Below are 23,182 nucleotides of genomic sequence, written 5' to 3' on the forward strand. Positions count from 1 at the left end.
ATTCTTATGTGACATCATTAAGACCGCCCTAGAGCACTTTTTCTCCTACACCTACTTCAATTGTTGCCATAAGTCTGGTAACAGAGTCAGAAAACTTTCCAACTAAACACCGATAAGACTTCATACAACTCAAAATACTCTATATTGTAATCATCACAACAGCCAAGGTAAGAAATAGATTTCACTGATTTTGGTAATTCTTGTTTTCTATAATTCAAAATTACTGAACTTTTTCAAGAGTTAATCATGTTTTGTAAATTTCAGTTCCAAGTTAAACAATAAAATGTTTGATATGACAAAAACCTTAATTTCTAAATAAATGCATATCTGTTCAGTCATAGTAAGACTAAAACTTAACTTTGAAATAATAGAGGTCATATCATCTTTGACCTTGGTTATTGGTTTGTCATTTTAATTTGACTTTCATTTTTATTTTGCTTTTCAAAAGCAGATTTCTGTCAATTAAAATATCTTTCAATTATGTTACCATATTTGGTGGTAATGGAGATTTTATTTCTTCAAGCAAAAACAATGGCTTCATCTCATTATCTGTTAACTGTGCTGAGAAATACGGTAGGACTGGGCTTCCAGTTACCTCTGTGATTCTATCAGCAGTCGTGTGACTGCACAACATGCACACTGCTAGCATGACTATTCCAACATCATCATTATGATTCTTGACATAAAGTAATACACAAACTACTCTTAAAATGCATTTGGAGACTTTTTCACTCTATAAAGTCCACTCAACTTTTAACAAACACTTCTAAAAAAAATTCCAAGATTTAATAAATTCAGTTACTTATATGAAATCCAACATTGTATCATAAATAACAAGCTTGGAAATTTTAAAACATCCATCAAAAACACATGTAAAATTCTTTGTAAAGTTAGAGAATACCAATTTGGCACTTTTTAAAAATAAAGAGACATTATTTTGGCAGAACATTCCTAAATATCTCATTTGAGTGAATTTGATAAAAATGTTTATTCTGCCTATTAATGAATAGACTGTTATCAAGTTACTATCTTCCCTGGTTTCTCATTATCCTCTCCTGCATTTAGAAGGGGAGTGATGAGAGAGAAGGAAATTCTTTAAATGCCCAGAAATGAAGATGATACAATAAATTTTATGACTTCTGTTTGAATTCCACTTACTCTTGATGTTACAATCCTCAGTTTAATATATGAAATGTGTCTTCATTCTTAAATCTCTGTCAGGACATAGAGGACATTTTCACATGTATGTCAAAATACAATTTATCTCTGGAATTCTAGGTTCCTATGACAAATACTAACTCTTAGTTTTTTTACAGAAAGAACTTTGTAATTCCACAAGCAGCTTTCCTTAAGACATGCAAAAACATTTCTAATTTTTGCCTACCACTGAGGCACTGTAACTGCCTCTCATTATTTTTATATTCATAAAATGTTTTTCCTTTGATATCACATAAAAGTCACTTGGTGCGGTGTTTTATGTACATATTTATGCATTTTTTACTCAAATACCTAACAAATTACATTCCCACACTTCAAATGGGATATTCATGGATTCTTTTATGGTACCAGAATTTCGCAACATCACATATATTGCTCCAAGAAGTTGGATAATTTCTAGAAAGAGCACAAATTCTGCTATTAAAGTTATCCTTAGATAAATAATGTAATGTATACAGGCTAATAAAAATTACACAGTTATAGTGATAGTTGTTCAAATTTTAAACATAAATACCCTAGTGCCAGACATTATGTTCCCACTAGTTTATCTTTATCGTAAGGTGAAATTTAAGTATTGTCTTTATTTACGAAGACAGGAAGTTTAAAATTAAGTGTAAAAAAAAAGTGTCAGATGAAATAAAATGGAAGAAATATGAAGAATGCTTATGAAAAATTGATTGTTTTAAAAACACGTAAAAGAGCTAAAGTACTTGCTTTACTAACAGAAGTCAGTCACTATCATTTCCTAAAATGCAAATATCAGAATTATTTTAACAGGACTGTAGTGGACATTAAGGAAAATAATATTCCAGAATAAAACTATTTGGTTACATATTTTTATGTATTGTTTCTTAATCTAATTAGTCGGAGAAAGAATAGTTGTATAAACAAAATATTTGTATAAACAAAATTTGTATAAAAGAATAAAAATTTTAATGTATTAAATGTATTATGTAATATGTATTAGATTATGTAATATATTAAATTTTTAAGTAAAAATTAAATGTAAAGAATAGATTAACTCTCTAAGTTAGACTTTATGTTTATTACCAATCCTAGAAATAAAGAGTCAATTAAAACTTCTTTATTTCTGAACAATCTTCTAAATGTACTGGTATATACAAAAATTTCATTTGATTCTTTTAACTCCCTGTATGTTTGATACTGAATCTCTATTTTATAATTTAGGAAACAGATACAAAAAGGTGAATTGCAAGGTCATGGAGCTAGGAAATGGTGGTGCCTTGGCCAGAGCCAAGATTTTAGAACTCTAAACCACATGCACATCACATCCACTGATCAACATGGCTTAAAAATACATCATGACATTGGCAAAGCAAAATAAACTGAAAGTCCTCAAATACTGTTAGTGGTACCCTAAATGCAAAGTTAGAGGACACAAACTTCATTTAAATTCAAAACCACTCCATTTCACTTAAAACTAATTTACGTATGGGGCGTTATGTCCTTAATAGCCTATATAATATTCTCCTGATCACTTTTAAAGACAGGGACATAAGAAAATGATAGATATCCTTGTTATTAAGCAATAAACCATGGAAGGCAAAACTCAAAATAACTGCACAGTCTTTAAAAAAACAATGTAACATACCACAGTGTTTCCTTTTAATTTGTTTCGTTCCTAAAATATTCATGACTTTGATCTGGTTAGCCTTGATGCCTAAAATCTAGGTTAATTTCTCAAAACTTTTCACAAAAACCATACTTTTGTACTTTATTCCAGTTCCAATATTAAATCCTTATCTCAATTTCATTTCTGACCTCCTCACATTCTACCATTTAAAATATTCCACCCCATTTATTTTTAAGTGCTTGAACCGAGGAATCTTGCTTTGTTATTTATGCTATGAAAATGACTTTTCATCTAAACTGTGAATTAACAGTGTTGATCAGAGTAGCAAAGGAATAAACCTAAAGGTTAAAAATCAAGGAAATAATCTTTCTAAATTACAATTACCTAAATTAGATAATACATAGTCTTTTGAACATTTCTAGAAATTGTACTTCAATGTTCTTACCCTACATAATTCTGAAGCATATATTACCAAATAAACACAGTGAAGTGAAGCCTGGGTCTACAGCTCCACCCCAGTATACTCAGTCAACTGAGGACCTCTAGCGATTTTTAAAATGTACTCCACCTTCAGGTCTTTCAAAAAAAAAAAGACCATTTCACTTTACATTAGTGGGGGGTTTATATAACTAGCATTCATTTTTCCTTAAAACTTTCCCCCTGCATTCCCTTCCCATATCTTTTCCCCCCAAAGAAGAATCTTAAGTCTCAACTACTACAGGATTAAAAAGAATACTTTAATTGTGAATAAATTAATTTTAACAAAAACAGATAATGAGGACAAGCCTACAGACAAAACAGCAACCGCAATGTGACAATTTCAAAGAGAAAATCTCTCTATGCTATTGTTTAATGAATTTTCCTCAAAGCAGAGCTTTACAGCAAGAAAAACATTTCATTATGGAGTCAATTTAGGGGTTGAGAATATACTGATTTTTATGTTTACACAATTCTTTTCATAACCAGGCAGAAGCAGTGAAGCTTCTTTCAAATAGCCACTGTGGACCAACAAAGTTCTGGAATGTTGCTGCCACAAAGTAACTTGAAATAGAACATCCAAGTTTAATATTAGGTAATCTCAAAAAGAAAATTATTCTACCAAATTGAACTTCTGGATGCCAACAGATTGATAATAAATCTATGATGAACTGTCCTGACTTAATTCAACAAGTCACAAAACATGCATATACAATCACTTCCAGATATCTGTGAAAATGACAGTGATTAGTAAGAAAAAATAAAACCCCCAAGTAATCTTAATATAGATAAGTCCTATACACTCAAATCTATAGAGAATTCTAATCTTCTGAACCAATTAAATGGAAAAAAAATTCTAAAAAGTATCTGTTGGACTGCAGTGTTAGATGAGTATTACTTGAGTTTACTAGGAAAATATACCCCCATTTACTAAAAGCAGTCAAAAATAAAAAAGCAAAATTGTGAATTCCATAAAGAATCTCAGGAATTTATGGTTTCAGCAGAGAAAGTACCCCCCCAAACTGAAGTTTAGAAAATTATGCAAAGCACTGAAAGTACTTAAATTATAGGTGAGGACTGCTGCTCACCATATACTGCTATTGTTAAGGTTTCAATTTCCTAGCAAGACATAAAGCAGACCACCAAAAGTTTTCCAAAGTCTACTGAGACTGAGGCCTGTTCTGCACAAGAATGCATCTAATATTACATTAAGAAATAGGACTCACTACAAAGCGAGGGCCCTTGTGGAAGCTGATACAGTACCTTCCACCCAAATTTTGCCTACCATGGTACTGTCTTAGTTGAAGGATTAAGAGTTCCCTGTGGTTTGTCTCTTTTGTTCCTCCATTTCAAAAAACAGAATAGGATCTTGAACTTGACAGTATATACTTCCCAATTTCACTTTTTTTGAGCAAACGAGGAAAAGTGGACAACGAAAGACTTTATAAATCCTATAAAGAATAGTATTCTTCTGGGACACCTGAGTGGCTCAGTCGGTTGAGCATCTGCCTTTGGCTCTGGTCATGATCTCAGGGTCCTGGGATCGAGTCCCGCATCGGGCTCCCTCCTCGGCGGGGAGCCTGCTTCTCCCTCTGCCTGCTGCTCCCCTGCTTGTGCTCTCTCTTTCTCTGACAAATAAATAAATAATTTTTTTAAAAAAGAATAGTATTCTTCCCATTCCTCCAAAAATAATCATAGATCACACAGTATACAAAATACTGTGTGGGTACTTTTCTGCCTCTTACATGTAACTCAAGAGACAGGAATATGGCATTTCTACAACCAGATCCCTATCAAAGAATCTTTTGTATTTTCAATATTCTGATTCTACAGCCTGGGTGATGAATTAATTTTTAAAGTGTCTTTACTCCTCCTGTCCCAAACAACTAATCTATACATTTCCTTTAAAAGGGAAGGTAGGACTAATTTCTATCTCCATCCCTGCTGGTGCAAGATACAAGTTCAAAACCTCCCAATACAATCTATTTATGATTATCCTAAAAGAATGCTCTATTATCATCAGATAAAATGAGGCTTTCCACCAAATATTACCCTATTAAGAGCTTGCCTCTAAAGAATGGAGGAGAGAAAAAGACTGTAGGAATTGTAAACTCAGAGTATGTTGTTGAGTGCAGAGAAAAGAAGGATGAACACCTGACAACCATGCCATAAACTATGATGTGGTGAAGGTCACAGACAACTCCAAAGATAGAATTGTGCCGTTCCCACACACAGCTTTTCAATTCTCAACATATGACAGGAGACCCATCTTATATGGATGAATTCTGGCTTAATTATTATCCTTCAGATTTTGGAAGTTCAGTAGAATCAGGACTCAACACATTCCAGAGTTTGCACTGTAAAATAAACTGGGCCCAATAAATTGAAAGCATACAACTAACATTTCATCATGTAAAGCAGATTTGTTTTTAGCATAAGATTATAAAGTGGCTATAAATCAGTTTAGAATAACAACATTTTCTAAGTTTGACAAGAAACAACACTATTTTTGGTTATTGCCTTTATACTCCATTTGTTTCCAGGAACAAACTATCCTTTTTCAGTAATAGTTGGCTGTTGACATATCATGAGATAATCTTTAAAATATATTCATCATCATACTTCCATCAGTAGAGAGTTCATCTCTCTAGGGCGTACCTCTTCATATTTCACAAACACCAAATACCCATCTGTATAAAGCCTCCTTCAGGTTAATGCTGTTAATATTAACAATTTATCTAAGCTGTAATCCTCTAAGCCTCATTTCCCTCATCTGTACTGGAGACTTGAGAAGAATACTGGAGATTATGTGTTCAACTATCAAATTCTGTTATTCTAACTGGTTAATCTGTCAGTCCCAGCACTATCTTGATCATTAACAATTTTCTAAAACTATTAAAGTAAATCATAAGAGCCCCTTATTCAGCTTCACTGATTTATTCAAATAGTAACAACTATGTACTGAATACTAGAATACAAAATAAATATGTAGAGTTCCTTATACTCATGAACTAGAAGTCTACCTGGGGACAAGGACATGTGAATCAAAATTATAGCACAGCCTGATAACTCTCCTGATATAGGTAACACTAAAGCCCCACTAAAAACCAGCAGAGGTGATAACCAATTTTACCTTAATGAGTAATGGAAAGTTTCATTAGGAAGTGATATTTAAACTGGGCCTTAAGGATCAACTGAAGTTTGCCTGGCAAAGAATCAAAGGTAGAGCGGGGGGGCGGGGGGGGGGGGGGGTAGACATTCCAGGCAGAGCCAGAACAACATGTGCAAAAGACAGAATCAAAAAAGGCAATGAAGTATTTATGGAAAGGTGACATGTTTCATGTGACTGAAGTCCCACTCATCAAAGTGTCAGGGTAGGGAATGACTCTTGCATATATGCTTCATGATGAACAACTAGCCAGCTTCCTCCTTTCCCATGTTTTTTCTCAAAGTAATTTTTAAAATCAGAACTAGTAGACCATTTAAGTCACGAAACTTCATGAAAATTTAAGTTCTAATAGGAATGACCAATGCTAGTTCTTATTCCTTTCTTAACTATTCTGTTATACATTCTCACATAAACAACTAGTCAAATACATAAAAGAATGAATAATAGGGATCTTCCCCACATTTAACCAATAATATAAATTCATTATATCTATAATATGCAAATATAAGCAGAAAAAAACATAAAGGGTGCATTTTTTAAAAGAACAAAATTTAAAAAGGCTTTATTTCTACAGAATTTTATCTGAGGAATTCAAACAAAAGTAATTAAATTAAATAAATACACTCAAGCTGCCATCTACCAAGTAGAAGGGGTCTTATAAATTAACAGCCACTTGTGTTGGACAATGAAGAATATATGCTACAGACATACACATGCTAGGGAAACACAGGTTGTTACCAATTCTTTAAGAGAATGAAGTTTGATGTTGAGTTAGCTATTTGGATTTCCTCACTACACATCAAAATAGGAAGGAGGCCAGTCTCTCCAGCCAAATGAAAGCCCAGTCTAGTATATAACTCAAACCTAATAGAGCCAAACTGGGGTACCATTTACCAGAGGGTTTCTTTGTAAACCTAAATTCCTAGTTCTCACTGATCATGCCTGAGAGACATCTTCCCTCTCCCATTCTTTCAGTTCTCCCCTCTGCCTCTTCAGCACTAGCCTCTCTCAGAAATGGAGCTGACCACTTGAGCTGGGCTTTCATGGAATGTGTAGAGATTAGGGAGAAAATGAAATCTGGATGCTGGGATAGGTGGTAATATCTTGATCAACAATGATATATCAACAAATGTTAACACCCACTATCTCCAGGCAATTAATTATGGGCTTTTTTGTAATTCCACTTCTAATTTTTATTTCAAAATTTATATAGAAATATCCTAATTGACAACAAAATATCCCTAAATCTTAGTAACTATTATCTCTAGACGCTTAACTTACAGTTAATTTCTAATCTCTAATTTTTCTATAATAATGCATTGTCTTATTTTTGTTTCACTCATTAGGCAGAATAACTTACGGAAGCTCTGAAAGAAAGCAAATGAAAACCACTGCTCTTGAGTACAGGTCATTTCTAAATAGGAACTATCTGTGGTACACAGTGAGATAATGATAATTTTTTAAAGACCGATTTTAGAGAGAGGAAGAGAGTGTGCGTGTGCATGCGCACAAAGGGGAGGGGCAGAGGGAGAGAGAAACTTAAGCAGACTCCGTGCTGAGCGTGGAGCCTGATGGGGCGGCTGGATCTCATGACCCTGAGGATCACGATCTGAGCCGAAACCAAGAGTGGGATGCTTAACCGACCACGCCACTGAGGCGCCCCAAGATGATGATAATTTTATTACTATGCTTTCTGGGCCTGACAGTCTTCAGTACTTAATATCCAGTCTTGTTAAAATGTTACTCAAAAGAGCATATTCTACAAAGCTATAAAATCATAAAAAGGAATGACAAACATTTGAATCTATAGTTCTGGTAAAATCAACATCTGGAAAATAATTTCTTACACGCATTTGTTTTTATGAGATTTTCTCTGAAGCTATTAATACACTAATGTTCACAATTATGCTCACACAGAAATAGTCTTTATGAAACTATATGAGAGAAGTTTTGCTCAAAGGAATAGTCCAAAATGAGCTGCACCCTAAACCAAACTATACCTCTAGTCATTTTGAGAGGAGGAGGCAAAGACTGAAGTTCTTACACTCAAAACACAAGACAAAAAAGACATCACATTGATCCTCATGAAAAAAGACTACAGAGGTATTTGATGTCATAAATACAAATAATATTGAGGAAGATGAATTAATACAAAATTGTGTTTTTTACCTGTTCAGAGAATAGGTTACACACATGATCCTAATCCATTCGCTATTTTTACATTCCAGGCTATCCAAAAGAAGAGAGTGACTGAGCTCACATTTGACTGTCAGCTTTTTACCTTTTTCTTCACCATTTAAAACTTGAGACTTCCTGTTTTCCTGGGGTCATGGAGAAAGTCCAATACCTCACTCGCTCTGCTATAAGAAGAGCTTCAACCATTGAAATGCCTCAACAAGCACGTCAAAATCTCCAGAACCTATTTATAAATTTCTGTCTCATTTTAATATGTCTCTTGTTGATCTGCATCATTGTGATGCTTCTCTGAAGTTCTGCTGCAATCTCCAGTGATGCAACTTGTGACCATCAGCTTAAAATCTGTCATCCCATGAAGAAGGGAAAAAAATACTACATAACAGACCACTTCCTAAGTAGAAGAATTTCTTTGTGAAAAGGTCAAGATTCAGGACAAAACTAATTGTTAGCAAATATATTCATCTGCGGGATCTTGTAAACATGAAAAGAGCTTTATTTTCAAAAATTAACTTCAAATGACTGTAAGTGTGCATAATATAACTTGAATTCAGAAACTTACGGAGCTTGTAAGTTTCTATCCCAAATCTTTTCTGAGGATGATGTAGGCTTTAGTTTTGAAACTGCACTGCTAACCAGTTCACTTCATGTATAAAGCATGAGCTTCACTATTTGGGGTAAATATAATTTATATTGTACTGTAAAAGCCTCCGTGATGTTTATTAAATATTTTTCAGGTCTTCACCAAGTACCAATATAATCATTCAAATGAACAGTCATCATTTGAAATAGCCTACTGATTCCTCACATCTGTTATCTTTATTATTATCATTCAGAACTCTTTGTAGTAACTCACATAACCTACATTTTAAAATAGAAATTGTATTCTTTCTCTGTACTACACTAACATTTTTTTAAAGTTTAAGAGAACCAAATAAGAAAAAGTAAGGCCATACTCTTATATAAATAAAATTTCTCTTAACTAATTTTTTCAAACAATTATAGAATGCTAGTATGAAGGCAAACCATAAATGTGTTCTCTGTAGTACATTATGATCAGCAGACAAGAACTACTGGTTAATTTAACAGATGACAATATGATTAGCCATAATTACTAATACACTAGTAGAACAGAGTCTACCCTAACTTAAAGCACTGTAGTTGATCATCTAAGTAGATAACCTACCACACTATGTCTTTGAAATCATGAAATCTTAAGACTTTAGAACGATTTTATAGATTGTCGTCTATTCTTAACCTCATCCTCAATATAGGCAAGGAGAAGAATTTCAAAAATAATAAAAAGAAAATATGCCCTTTCAAGCATTAAAAAAAAATAAAATTGGGGACTCCCCAAAATTAATTCTTTGATCACATTTTGACAGGAACTTTTTGTCCTACGGTTTATAAGAGGACATAGCTATTTTCCTTAATCTGTCAACCAAATGGTCAATATCATGCTAAATTATAAACCCAGCGAAGTTAATCTACAATTATTTTCTTGCTGAATATATTTTCAATTTCCCCTCTGATCACTTAAAAATATCTTCCACCTCATAACAGAAGTAAAACTTGGTACTGGAAAATACATTCACCAAAATTTGTTAATTTAACTTGATTCGGTTTAGAATTAGGCCTAAAGTGGTTTATACCTATACTGCATAGTCCAATAATTTTAACTTCAATTCAAGACATATTACTAATACAGCAGTTACTAAAAGAGTAGAGGACACATAATTTACTGTATGATTTGCTAAAATGTGGTTACTAAAAGAATTTGAAAAGTCAGTACTGATCTTGGTTTATAGCACAAGTGTGGCTAACAGATTAGTAAAGGAGACACTGCTTTTAATTTTTTCTGGGTACCTGACAGGTACTGGAGATGGGGAAGGGGATAGTTTTGATTCACTGATATTTGAGGAACAGAGGAAAAAGGATTTCATACTGACAGGGAGATTTCAGCAAAGCCTCATCTATGGGTTGGAGATCCCTAATATCAACTAGAAAGCTTATAAATAATAAGCAACACATTCACATCACTGGTCTCAGTAATTACTTGTGAAAAAAGTACCAAGTTCTATAATTAGCTGCACTGATGTTAATAAGTGGGAAACTTGAAATGCTAAATTCCGTTCCTTTCATTGTATTGTTCATTATTACAATATAGACATCAAACTATAAAATGTGAAGTAATGGGGTATTTCCCTAAGTAAATAGAAATAAGTTTTTTGTTTTTTCATGCTGACTTTAATAGAAATTAAAACCTTTTTCTTGAGGATTACAGAATACTGTAACTCATTATAATGTAGAACAAAAACCTATTCTTTAAATGGAATTTATTTATTCTGTTTATCATGATATGTAAAGAGTAAGATATAATAAAACAATGTATTTAAAATTTTTAAATACCAAATGTTCTTTCTACTGTAGAATAAATTTTAATCTTAATTTACAGAGTACTAAAAATGAACTAATTTTTAAATGTTCAATGTTGCCCTTTATATTTTAGTCGGTTCAAAATGTTTATTTAATGCAAATGACCTATATTAAAAAGAACCTTCTTGAACTCAGTGAAATCGCTCTTTAATACAACTCATGATTGATATGGCCATAAAACAATTTATAAGCACTTTTGCATTGGTAGATTGTTTTCAATGACTTTTCTCAAAAGATCAACATTTCCTCATATAGACACAAGAGGGCAGACCTACATAAAATAATGAATTTTATACTATTTAGATTTTATTTCTCCTTTGATTATTTTTTATTCTGGCAAAGTGAGAAAATGATAAGTTTAAAAAAAAATTTGCCCTTCTGCTAAGTAACAGCACAACTTTAAGATGTATAAAGTTATATGCCAATACTATGTAGAAAATAAGGTTAAAAAAAGTCAAACACATTACTAATTTATTAAAGCATGTATACAAAAACCAATTATATGCTGGGGCGCCTGGGTGGCTCAGTTGTTGGGCATCTGCCTTCGGCTCGGGTCGTGGTCCCAGGGTCCTGGGATCAAGCCCCGCATCGGGCTCCCTACTCGGCGGGAAGCCTGCTTCTCCCTCTCCCTCTACCCCTGCTTGTGTTCCCTCTCTCGCTGTGTCTTTCTCTGTCAAATAAATAAATAAAATCTTAAAAAAAAACAACAACCAATTATATGCTTTTTAGCTACTGAGTGAATGTGTCATGTCACATCCTATCTATTTAGAGTGCCACAGGGTTCACATCTTTCAGTGCAGTTATATCTTCTTAAACAGTAAAAAAAAAAAAAAATACAAAAATAAGAAAACTGTTTCTTTTCAGGTATGCAATAGAATACATAAAACACTCATGTTAAAAATAAAACTTTTTCATTCTTTTATCATGTTAAACAAAAACCAAGTCATTTAAGTCATTTTATCAAATTTTTATTCACATTTTTTATTTATATAAATTTTTCAGCAAAATATGCTGAAATCATTAGGTTCCAGTATTTTGGCTGATCAAGCCCTGTCATGATTTAAATGGGGTACAAATTTTTTTTTTTAAAGATTTTATTTATTTATTTGACAGAGAGAGAGGCAGCAAGAGAGGGAACACAAGCAGGGGGAGTGGGAGAGGGAGAAGGAGGCTCCCCGCAGAGCAGGGAGCCCGATGCGGGACTCGATCCCAGGACCGTGGGATCATGACCTGAGATGAAGGCAGTCGCTTAACCAACTGAGCCACCCAGGCGCCCTGGGGTACAAAATTTTATCTTCCTCTTTTTAAAATGATTGCAACACAGAATTTAGCAACATCCTAAGGAATGTAAGAGGAAAGAAGATAAACTTCATCAATAAACAGACCATTTCTTGACTACTGCCTGAGAGATGCACTGTGAGCATCTCATCCCTTCCCCTGTTCCCCCACCCCCCAGGAAAGAAAGAAAAGAGGGACATGGTAAGGGACATATTCTTTCCAAAGAGAAGACAAGGCTCTGTCATTTGTCTTTCTCTTCTGTCATAGTCCTTGTAGGGTCAGAGTGCTTTTGGGGAGGGTGGGAGGAGAGGGGTGACATAGAACAGGAAAGACCCAAAGACAGTTTGCACATGGAGGTCTATATTCTAACCACCTGAAGGCATAGATGGCCTCTCTTCACTCACAAAGGAAAATGTTTCAGAGTACTACACTACCTGCATTCTAGCTGAGTTAGTAGGAAATCATGGGAATCAAGGAACAGCATGAGCATGACACTGTGAGGCTGACTCAGTGATTATTCCTAAGAAGAGCAAAACTTCCACATTACAATATTAACCTTTGGAGGGAGAAAAGCAGGGAAAGAACTGTGCAGATCAAATGAGATAAAACACTCTCGAGAGCTACAAAGTTCTATATAAATCTATGGTGGTGTTAGATTGTGACTCTCTGCCAATTTCCTTTCCTTGGTTGTAAAAAGAGAGGTTTCTTTTATGGTGACAGTTTAGGAGTTGTGCTTGAAAATCATACACATTGAAAATCATACACATTCTCACAATTTATCAGACAGGCTGATCCTTATTATGGCTCTTCCCTTTATGGAAATTAGACTAAACGGAAGTCAATTCTTTAAAGTCTTTTAAGAAACAACCAAGCTGGGGATGCCTGGGTGACTCAATTGGTTAAACATCTGCCTTCGGCTCGGGTGGTGATCCCATGATCCCGGGATCAAGCCCCGCATCAGGCTCCCTGCTCAGCGAAGAGCCTGCTTCTCCCTCTCCCTCTGCCTGCTGCTCTGCCTACTTGTGCTCTCTCTCTGTCAAATAAATAAAATCTTTAAAAAAAAAAGAAAAGAAACAACCAAGATGAGAACTTTTATAGTAAAGACAGCACTTGGAGGCTCCAAGGAGAAGAAGGTATTCAAGAACTGTTTTCTGTAATAGTACAAGAAGGGAATGAGAAGAAAACGGACCATTAAAACTTAGACATGAAGAGTCTAAGTTTTCTTTACCTGGTTTCATCTTTCTACTACAACACTTAGGAGCACTACAAAGAGACCATCCCAAATACGGTTCATCAAAAAGCAGGACAACCCAGGGTGTGTGCAAATGTCCTCTAGTAGCCTTCTTCCTCTACCATGTACTAGGGAGAAGATTTAAAAATAAGTTTGGCTCTACAGTGCACCTCCAAGCTTCCTATTCTCTTTGCATTGTTTCAAGGTTGGGAAAAACTTCAAAGCACAGGATTTTCCAAGCAGAATGAAAGAAGTAAATTAGTACTTATTCTTTTAAATTCATTCAATTTTCTCAGTTACCTTTCTATCACACCTTCAGGTTGGAATAGTATTACTCAGCACCCCATGGACAACTACAATTCTGTGCAAAAATACCAGCTGGAGAAATAACCACCTGATCCCTGGTCTCATATAATCACAAAGCATTTGAGAACTAAAATAGAATAGTATTTTAAAAATTAGGTTTCCGGGGTGCCTGGGTGGCTCAGTTCGTTAGGCGTCTGCCTCCGGCTCAGGTCATGATCCCAGGGTCCTGGGATCGAGTCCTGCATCAGGCTCCCTGCTCAGCAGGGAGTCTGTTTCTCCCTCTCACTCTCCCTCTATGCTCTCTCTCTCAAATAAATAAAATCTTTAAAAAAATTATAAAAATTAGGTTTCCTATCTTTCAATCACTTGAACTGATAAATCAGAAATCTGGTTAAACTGCTCTTTTCTGATTTGTAATTCAAACATCATAATAATGGTTCTTTTTGGTTATGTACTTTTTATATATAATCAAGATTGTTTAGTACTGTGCCCAAACAAGAATAAGGAAGGCACATGGGATGTGTTAAGGATTCCCCTGTAAATGTAGCACATTCAGGTGTGTGTATGTTTTGGGACTCAGATTTGTGAGGTTTCCAGATAAGTGATCTCTTTATCCTTTAATAGGATGTATTCCTTTAATCTTTACTATTTTTTATTAGTAGCAGTAATAAATAGTAATTTTAAGTGTTTTCTCTAAGGGAAATTTTACAATTTCTGATAGAATTAATGAGTTTCAGAAAATTCTGGTAATAAAAAATGGATGATAGGATTTACAAAAAATTCTATAGCTAACTGCTTTCCCACTTAAAATGAGCTGTGGAAATTATCCTGGAATAGAAAACATTTCCAGATCAAGAAATGTACACATTTACATGTTACTTTAGGGGATACACACCACTTTTATTTATATGTGGTATTTTATAAAGTGCTTTCCTCAAACTGATTAATAAATTTTTTCAAGATTTCATTTATTTGACAGAGAGAGAGGGCAAGCACACAAACAGGGGGAGGGGCAGGTAGAGGGACAGGGAGAAGCAGGCTCCCCACTGAGCAGGGAGCCCGACGTGGGGCTTGATCCCAGGACCCTAAGATCATGACCTGAGCTGAAGGCAGATGTTTAACCGACTGAGCCACCCAGGCACCCCCTGACCCAACTTAATCTTTTTAAAATAAGCACATATCTGCTTATAAACCTAAATACATTTCAAACACCACCTGACTTTAGTTCCACCTTCTCATTTCATATATGAAGAAATGAGAAGACATGCAGATGGCCAGCAGACACATGAAAGGTGCTCAACATCACTTTCAGGGAAACGCAAATCAAAACCACAATGAGCTATCACCTCACACCTGTTAGAATGGTCATTAGCAAAAAGACAAGAGATAACAAGTATTGGCAAGGATGTGGAGAAAAGACAACCCTTGTGCATTGTAGGTGGGAATGTAAATTGGTGCAGCCACTATGGAAAACAGTATGAGGGGGTTCCTCAAAAAATTAAAAATACTACTACCATATGATCCAGCAGTTCCCCTTCTGGATATTTATCTGAAAGAAATGAAAACACTAACCCAAAAAGATATATGCACTCCGATGTCCACTGGAGCACTATTTACAATAGTTAGGACATGAAAGCAACCTAAGTACCCACTGATGAATGAATGAACAAATAAAATGTGGTATATATACAATGGAATATTATTCAGTTGTAACAAAATGAAATCTTGCCATTTGTGACATTATGAATATATCTTGAGGGCATTATGATAAGTGAAAGAAGTCAAAGACAAATACTGTATCATCTCATTTATATGTAGAATCTTAAAAGAAAGAAAAAAATCACAGAGAACTGATGGGTGGTTGCCAGGGGCTAGGGGTGGGGAAAATGGGTGAAGTCAAAAGATACTAACTTCCAAGTCATGAGGATGTACCGTACAGCATGATGACTATAGTTGATAATACTGTACTATATATTTGAAAGTTGCTAAGAGACAAAATTTTACAAGTTATCACAAGGAAAAAAAAAAATTGAAACTATATGGTGATGGACATTAACCAGACCAGACTTAGACTTATTGTGGTGATCATTTCACAAAACATATATATATCAAGTCATTATGTTGTAGAACTGGAACTAATGTAATGTTATATGTTAATTATATATCGATAAAAAAAAAAGGAAAAGAAACTTGAGGCCCAGATAGAAAATCATCCAGGTTCTGAATCTGACAGAAACAAAATCCAAGCCCCCATACTCCCAAGTTAATGTTCTATTATACCATGCCAGTTCCTTTGTCTGTTTCACATTTCTTTAAACTGAATATGTGTTGCTTTGTTTATCTTTATGCTCACTTAACAAATGAGAAGGAAAGTAAAGACTAAGGTACAAGATTTTAAGTTTTTCATGTTAATCAGCCTCAAATATTTCTTAACTTTTGTTTATCAAAACAGTACTTTGGGAGTTTATACCCTTTATGCTTAGTAACTTGCAGGAAAAAGGAAAAGCGAAACAAGCTGCGCCTACGGACAAGGACACTGTCCTATGCTTACTGCAAGTGTGCTTACTCCTAACATCCACTGGAGGGAAGCAAACACTAGACTTTGAGCTTTACCTGCATTGGTGTTTCATTTTCTTGTCGAAACTCTTCAAGTTGCTGCTGTTGCCAAGGAGCTAAACTGTAAGAGTCCTCTGTAGTTCTACTTTCCAAAGGGTTTGTCCGCAACTGCTCTGTAAGCCACATCTGCGTCCTCACAGAAGGCTGAATGGGAACTCCACCTACTGCCTGTTGACCCAGCATTAAATATTTCGGAGGTTCAAAGGCCTCTGCACTTGTCACAATGGGCTTGCTTTCAGGTAAGGCACTGTATGTCATGTCTAAGGTCGGTCTCCTAAGAGTGCAGGAAGAAGCTCTAAAGTCCTCTTTGCTACAGCTCTCGAATTTATATTTGCAGTCCAGAGTTGATGATCGTTTTTTATTTATTTCCTTGTCCTCTAGCTTAAGCATCTCCATACTATCATGTAAGCAGCTAGGCCCAATTGTTCTTAGTTGCGACGTTAAAACCTTGGCTCTCCCTGTCTTTTCCAAACCACTCCTTGACTCATCAGCATGTACGATGCCACCCTGGCCACAGTTATCCGGGGCAGTGAGTTTGGATAAAGATGACCATTTCCGGAGAGGCCGGAAGTCCTTCATGTCTAGTGAAGAGTCCTGTTCTCCCCTACTATGGTTTCCCAATGTTTGCATGAGGCTTGTACTCCATTTTGAGCCTTCTGATGTCAATGATTCCCTATGTCTGGAAACTGAAGCACTGGAGTTAGACGGCATGACATGGGCAGTAGGAAGAGTAACCAATGATCGACTAGGCTTAAAAGATAATGTGCCACTTGAAGTTGAATGATCTGGAAAGAGAAAAGAATGTCAAATTAGTTGTAATTAACAGGAAAAAAATCTGCTAAATGCAAAATGCCAAAACAAATATCTGAATATGGTTTCCAAGCACAAGGTTTTCAAAGACACTTTATCAAAATGAGGTTATTATTATTAGGTTTATCTGAAACAAACCAAACATATTTTCAAATATTATTTTCTAAAAATGAATACATAATGAAATATATGCCCATTTACTATCTACTTACAGGTAACAAGTGACTAGAAAACAGGTTTGTAGTCACCCTATTTAACCTAATTATTGTTACTTTTTTTTTTTTTTTTTAAGATTTTTTATTTATTTATTTGACAGAGAGACACAGCGAGAGAGGGAACACAAGCAGGGGGAGTGGGAGAGGGAGAAGGAGGCTCCCCGCAGAGCAGGGAGCCCGATGCGGGACTCGATCCCAGGACCCTGGGATCATGACCCGAGCCGAAGGCAGTCGCTTAACCAACTGAGCCACCCAGGCGCCCTATTGTTACTTTTTTAAATAGAAAAATCCATCTCCCCACTGAGAGGTCTTCCTCATCATCCAGCACTGAAGCCTCAGAAATAACTCTACTAGAAAATGGTATTTTTCACAGCCTTTCCTAAACTGTGGAAATCTATGCCGTACTCAAACATTTTAGCACCTTCCCAAACTCTAATTCAAATCAGAAATATGGGTAAAGGAGATCCTACAATAATGGAATATAATTAGAAAGCACTCTAGCAATATGCTTGTGGATACAGAGTAGTTCCTCCATTCCCAGGCTCCCTTAAATGGCAACATCAATGGTACGTTTCCCAAGCTAGAACTCCTGGAGTCTACTTAGACTGCTACCTTTCTCTGCAGTCACTAAATCCTCAAGTTGTAAGCCTTCACTTCCAAAATGATGACACAGCTATTGCCTTAGGTCAACCCTTTACATATTATTCTGCTACACACAGTAACAGTTTTAGTAGGCTCCATGGAAACCCAAAGCACAAATAAAGACCTCTCTATTCCATGAACTTACCATCAAGTGACAAATTATCATCAAATGTGTCAAATCAGAATTAAAGATTATCAATTTTTATCAGAGGACACTTCAAAAGGGGATAGCAATTGAAAGTGTGAGGGGAGAAGAGGTGAGTGGTGAAAGGCAACTTTCAGTTTATTCTATATTTTTCCATACTGTTTGGCTCATACTAGAATATATTTAATACTTCTTGTGAGCTTTGATGTTGTCTTAAAGAAATAAAATATTGTGAAAAGAAATACTGAAAAGGCCATAAGGAAATTCAGATAAGAAAGAGCCAGGTAGACTAATTCAAACAATGAAATTCCAGTACAGAATTTATTCACTTGGAGATTTAAAAAAAAAAAAAAAATTACAGATGGAAGAATACAAGCAAAAGTATTATAGTGAACATTTATTTATCATGTTCAAGCTTCTCATCGGCTTCTGAAGAATCTTTTTATACTCAGGATAATTCCCACATTATAAGTCTAATCTCCCAAAATTAATTTTAGACCTCAGATTCCCAACATGACTCTGCAATTATGGTGTAGACATTCAGAAACACCTGCACAAGATTTCAGTTTGGAAGTGAGTCACATAAGAAAATGGCTCTGGGGGCGCCTGGGTGGCTCAGTCGTTAAGTGTCTGCCTTTGGCTCAGGTCATGATCCCAGGGTCCTGGGATCGAGCCCCGCATCGGGCTCCCTGCTCCGCGGGAAGCCTGCTTCTCCCTCTCCTACTCCCCCTGCTCGTGTTCCCGCTCTCGCTCGCTCCCTCTGTCAAATAAATAAATAAAATCTTTAAAAAAAAAAGAAAGAAAAAAAAGAAAATGGCTCTGTATGCAGCTACCATTTCTGGCTGGTACAAGCAACAGCAGAGGCATTAGCCTTCCACAATGGCAGCACCAGGGGCAGCCAATCAAGTTCTGGCCCAGAGTAGCAGCAATTGGGCAGCACTGGTACATGGTGGGGCTGGAGAAGTAACAGTTCTCAAAGGTGATCTGAGGTATACTACCTGTAAGTTTAACCGTAAGCCTGGTTCTCCAACCTTCCCCCAAAATTCTATGAGATACTAAACACCCTTAAATAAATTCTTCATTAAGCTGATTAAGAACACTAACTGATCCAAATATGAAAGCCAGAAGAATGCAACTCCCAAAGAAAAAACCAAATTATCCCGTTTATCTGCTGTATGTAGTATCAAGAAAAGTTGCTCAAAGGAGGAAATTAACATTTAGAAAAGTTAAGTATATTGCTCAAGATCATATAGCAAGTAAGGTCAACTACTGCAAGCCTGTACTTCACACCACTGGCTGTGCCCTAGGGTGGCAAGGGCAGGACTTTAGTCCTGCTCCACACACCCAAACTCCATCAGTCCCAATACACAATCTAAAAAGAGGAAAACCTTTCACTGGTTATGCAAACTCTGCTTCAGAAAAATGTGCCTGATTCTCTCACCCCCTTTCCAACCAGTCTGCCACATCTGAGGTTATACCATATAGAAATTCAAGAAATGACAGTGCTTTGCATTATGTCATACTGCATGCAAACAAAGTGCCATGGAAATCTGAACCTGAACCACTGGATTCAAAGACTAGTATACTAGATATTGTATCAAGGCGAGCAGACTGAATTTTTTAAGCAGAAAAAATTTCCTCAAGGTAATTCTTTTTTTTTTTTTAAGATTTTATTTATTGGACAGCAAAAGAGACAGCGAGAGAGGGAATACTAGCAGTGGGGGCTGGGAGAGGGAGAAACAGGCCCCTCACCAATCAGGGAGCCCGACGCGGGGCTCGATCCCAGGACCCCGGGATCATGACCTGAGCAGAAGGCAGACGCTTAACGACTGAGCCACCCAGGCGCCCCTCAAGGTAATTCTTGAAAGGTAAAGATGAAACAGAATTATTTAAGTCTTCAAATGCCCCAGTAAGGAAAGAGCCTGGCCTTCATTCATCAAGCACTGTGATACCACTGAAAGTTTCCAAAGGAGTAACATGATCAAAACCATACCTAAAATGATTATTCCAATAAAAGGGTTGAGGACAGATTAAAGCAAAATGATTGGCAACAGGAAGATCAACAGATTATTATGATAATCAATAGAAAAAAATAAGCATATGCTACGGAAGGTCAATTCTAAATAGAAATAGGACAAATGTCCCCAAAAGTGTATGAAATATCTGTATTAATATATTATAGTACTACATCTATTTACCAATATATAAGTGTGTGTGTATATATCTATACACGTTTGTGTTACTATTACTAAAGGAGTATTTGTATTAAAATCATTAAGTATCTTTAACTTTAAAAAATACAAATTTGAAATTTTGTTTTTTACATTTAAAAAACTTTGTAAATAAAGATAAATTATAAAGGTTAAATGTAACAGTTTTAAAATTACTCTTTTTAGATTCAAATCATGGCTCTACCACTTAGTGGCATGTGTTCAAACATCTTTTTAACCTCCGTGCATCACAGTCCCCTTGTCCATAAAACGGACAGAACAACAGTGAAGATTAAATAAAAAAACAAAGAAAACCATTAGTTATTATTAAACCATTAAAAAAGCTAAGTAAACGTTATTCCATCATATAACAGACAAAAAACTAAATAACCATAGGATACAAGGAACTAATTTAAAAACAAAACAAAACCTAACAACCCAATTTTAAAACAGGCAAAGGAAATCAGAAAGCAAATCACAAGAAATGCAAATAAAAAATACATGTTTAAAAAAAAAAAAAGATGTTCAGGGCATATGGGTGGCTCAGTCTGTTAAGTGTCTGCCTTCAGCTCAGGTCATGATCCTGGGGTTGAGAGCCCTGAGTCAGGCTCCCAGCCTGCTCTCAGTCTCCCTTTGCCCTTCCTTCCTGCTCATGCTCATGCTCACCCTCAAAAATAAATAAATAAAATCTAAAAAAAAAAAAAAAAAAAGTTCAAACTCATTAATAGTTAAAGTGTGTTCCCTATCCTATTCATAAAGATTATTAAAGGCTATAATATCTTACAATGATATGAAAATAAATTGTTATAGCCTTTGAGAGAAGAGAAGCAATCTGTACATATCAGTATTTAAAATATGCAAGCATAAAAACAAATATATGTAAACACATATATATTCATGAGCAGAGAAACGGTCTGGAAGAATACACCCAAAACTTAATAAACCAAGGTATACCCCTCATCATGGAAAGAGGAGAAAAGGAGAAAGATGTTTTCATATTTAACTTTATACAATGTCTTAATTTCTTTTCAAGGGGCATAACCTTACCATTTGGTCAAACTATTGCAAAGATGTTTTGTTTTGTGACCCCAAAGAGTTTAAAATATCTCAAATAACACTGTTACTTAAGTATGAATAATGTATCAGGTGACTGTCTCACTTTCCAAGTCACAACTGAAACCTCTGAGACCACAGATCAACAGTCTTGGCTGCTACTTATATCTGATAATGTGCTACTTTTCCTTTGTTAGCTCAATATTTCCCAACTGCATGGAAAATCAATAATTGGTGATAAAAACCAATTCCACATCATATAGTATTTCCTCCTACAAATCTGAAAATAATTGATATATGCTATTCAAAGAACATTACACTGAGAACAGAAGTTACTCCTAAAAGTCACTCATCTGAATTTCTCAAACTTTAACATACAAAAACAATTACCTGGGATCTGAAGCCCTTCTCCAAGAGATCCTGATTCAGTTAAAGTAGAGGTGATCAGGAAATAGGACTGTTGAGTGAGTGATTCTCTGTTCTGTTCACTACAACATCACTCCATCTGGGTCTGATTCCAGTTCTGAAGCTTTCAAGCTTAAATATCCCAGGTTCAACCATCACCAGTATCTGAGTTCTAGTGTACAAACTGATATACTGTGACTTTCAGAATTCAGTACCGCCAAAACTAAGGATTAAAGCCTAGTCTATACACACACATAAGCACATACATATTTACATATGCACATACAACAGGAAATAAGGAAGAAAAAATTAAATATTTGATAGCATGGATATTTAGAAAAAGGACCATTATATCTCAGAGATGAGTCCAGAAAATATTAACACCTAAAGAATGTTATTTTTGCCCTAATGAAACAGGCAATTAGAGACAGATGTAATACAATTCCTAATGTGCTTCATTATACTATCTAATTGTAGCCACAAATCCCAAAGGCAAGTTATTACAATGGCATCTGGCCCACATCTAAGTTACCACAGTGAAATCTGAAACCAGCAAAGGGCAGTCCTTTTAAAAACCAGAGGACAGGGTCTATAGCATTCACAGATAGCATAGTACAGCTAATGGTTTCAGATAGATTTTTCCCTTGCAATCCAAAATCTAAGAGGAGGACTTTGCTGTAACCTGATAATACAAGTGAATATTCAAGATAATGTATTCTGAATTCTGAGCAAAACCTCAACCTTTTGTTTCACTGTCATGTTATTGTTATCTGGCAACAGATGAATACACTGATTCTATCTTTTCTTGTATTATAGTCTCTCTCTGTTCTACCCTTCCTAAATGAAAGTAAATACATTCAAAAAAGACTACACCCTTCAGACCTATATTACAACAAAAAATCACAAGTCTTTAGATTAAAAAAATTAATCAGGAAACTATATAACCTCATATCAAAATATTTTGATTTAAAATGTAACCACTTAGGGGCACCTGGATGGCTCAGTTGGTTAAGCATCCAATTCTTGAATTCAGCTCAGATCATGATCTCAGGGTCATGAGATCAAGCCCCACATGAGATCAGGCCCCACATGCCTAGTATGGAGCCTGCTTAAGATTCTCTCTCTCCCTCTCCCTCTGTGCCCCCCCAACTTGCACACACTTTCTCAATCTCTCTCAAATCAAA

The 23,182-nt window shown here is 35.5% G+C and overlaps 2 protein-coding genes across 2 annotated transcripts in view; one reads left to right on the forward strand and one right to left on the reverse strand.

The window, feature by feature from the left end:
• The window catches only part of CEP85L (centrosomal protein 85 like), a 173,849-nt gene that overhangs the window by 94,336 nt on the left and 56,331 nt on the right, over nucleotides 1-23,182 (reverse strand). The window contains exon 3 of the mRNA XM_034990392.1: nucleotides 16,516-17,303. Within this exon, the coding sequence (XP_034846283.1) occupies nucleotides 16,516-17,303 (788 nt within the window). The remainder of the gene's footprint in view (nucleotides 1-16,515; nucleotides 17,304-23,182) is intronic.
• PLN (phospholamban) lies at nucleotides 80-11,221 on the forward strand. Its single transcript, XM_034990393.1, has 2 exons — nucleotides 80-167; nucleotides 8,687-11,221. Exon 2 carries the CDS (start codon nucleotides 8,788-8,790, stop codon nucleotides 8,944-8,946), a length of 159 nt encoding a protein of 52 aa, XP_034846284.1. The 5' UTR covers nucleotides 80-167; nucleotides 8,687-8,787; the 3' UTR covers nucleotides 8,947-11,221.

Source organism: Mirounga leonina, unplaced genomic scaffold (genome assembly GCF_011800145.1).
Source record: "Mirounga leonina isolate KUSES-001 unplaced genomic scaffold, KU_Mleo_1.0 Mir_53, whole genome shotgun sequence".
Lineage (NCBI taxonomy): Eukaryota > Metazoa > Chordata > Mammalia > Carnivora > Phocidae > Mirounga > Mirounga leonina.

Bases quoted from the DNA above. Each gene is read 5' to 3' on its own strand.
- PLN (XM_034990393.1), top strand. From the start codon at position 8,788: ATGGAGAAAGTCCAATACCTCACTCGCTCTGCTATAAGAAGAGCTTCA.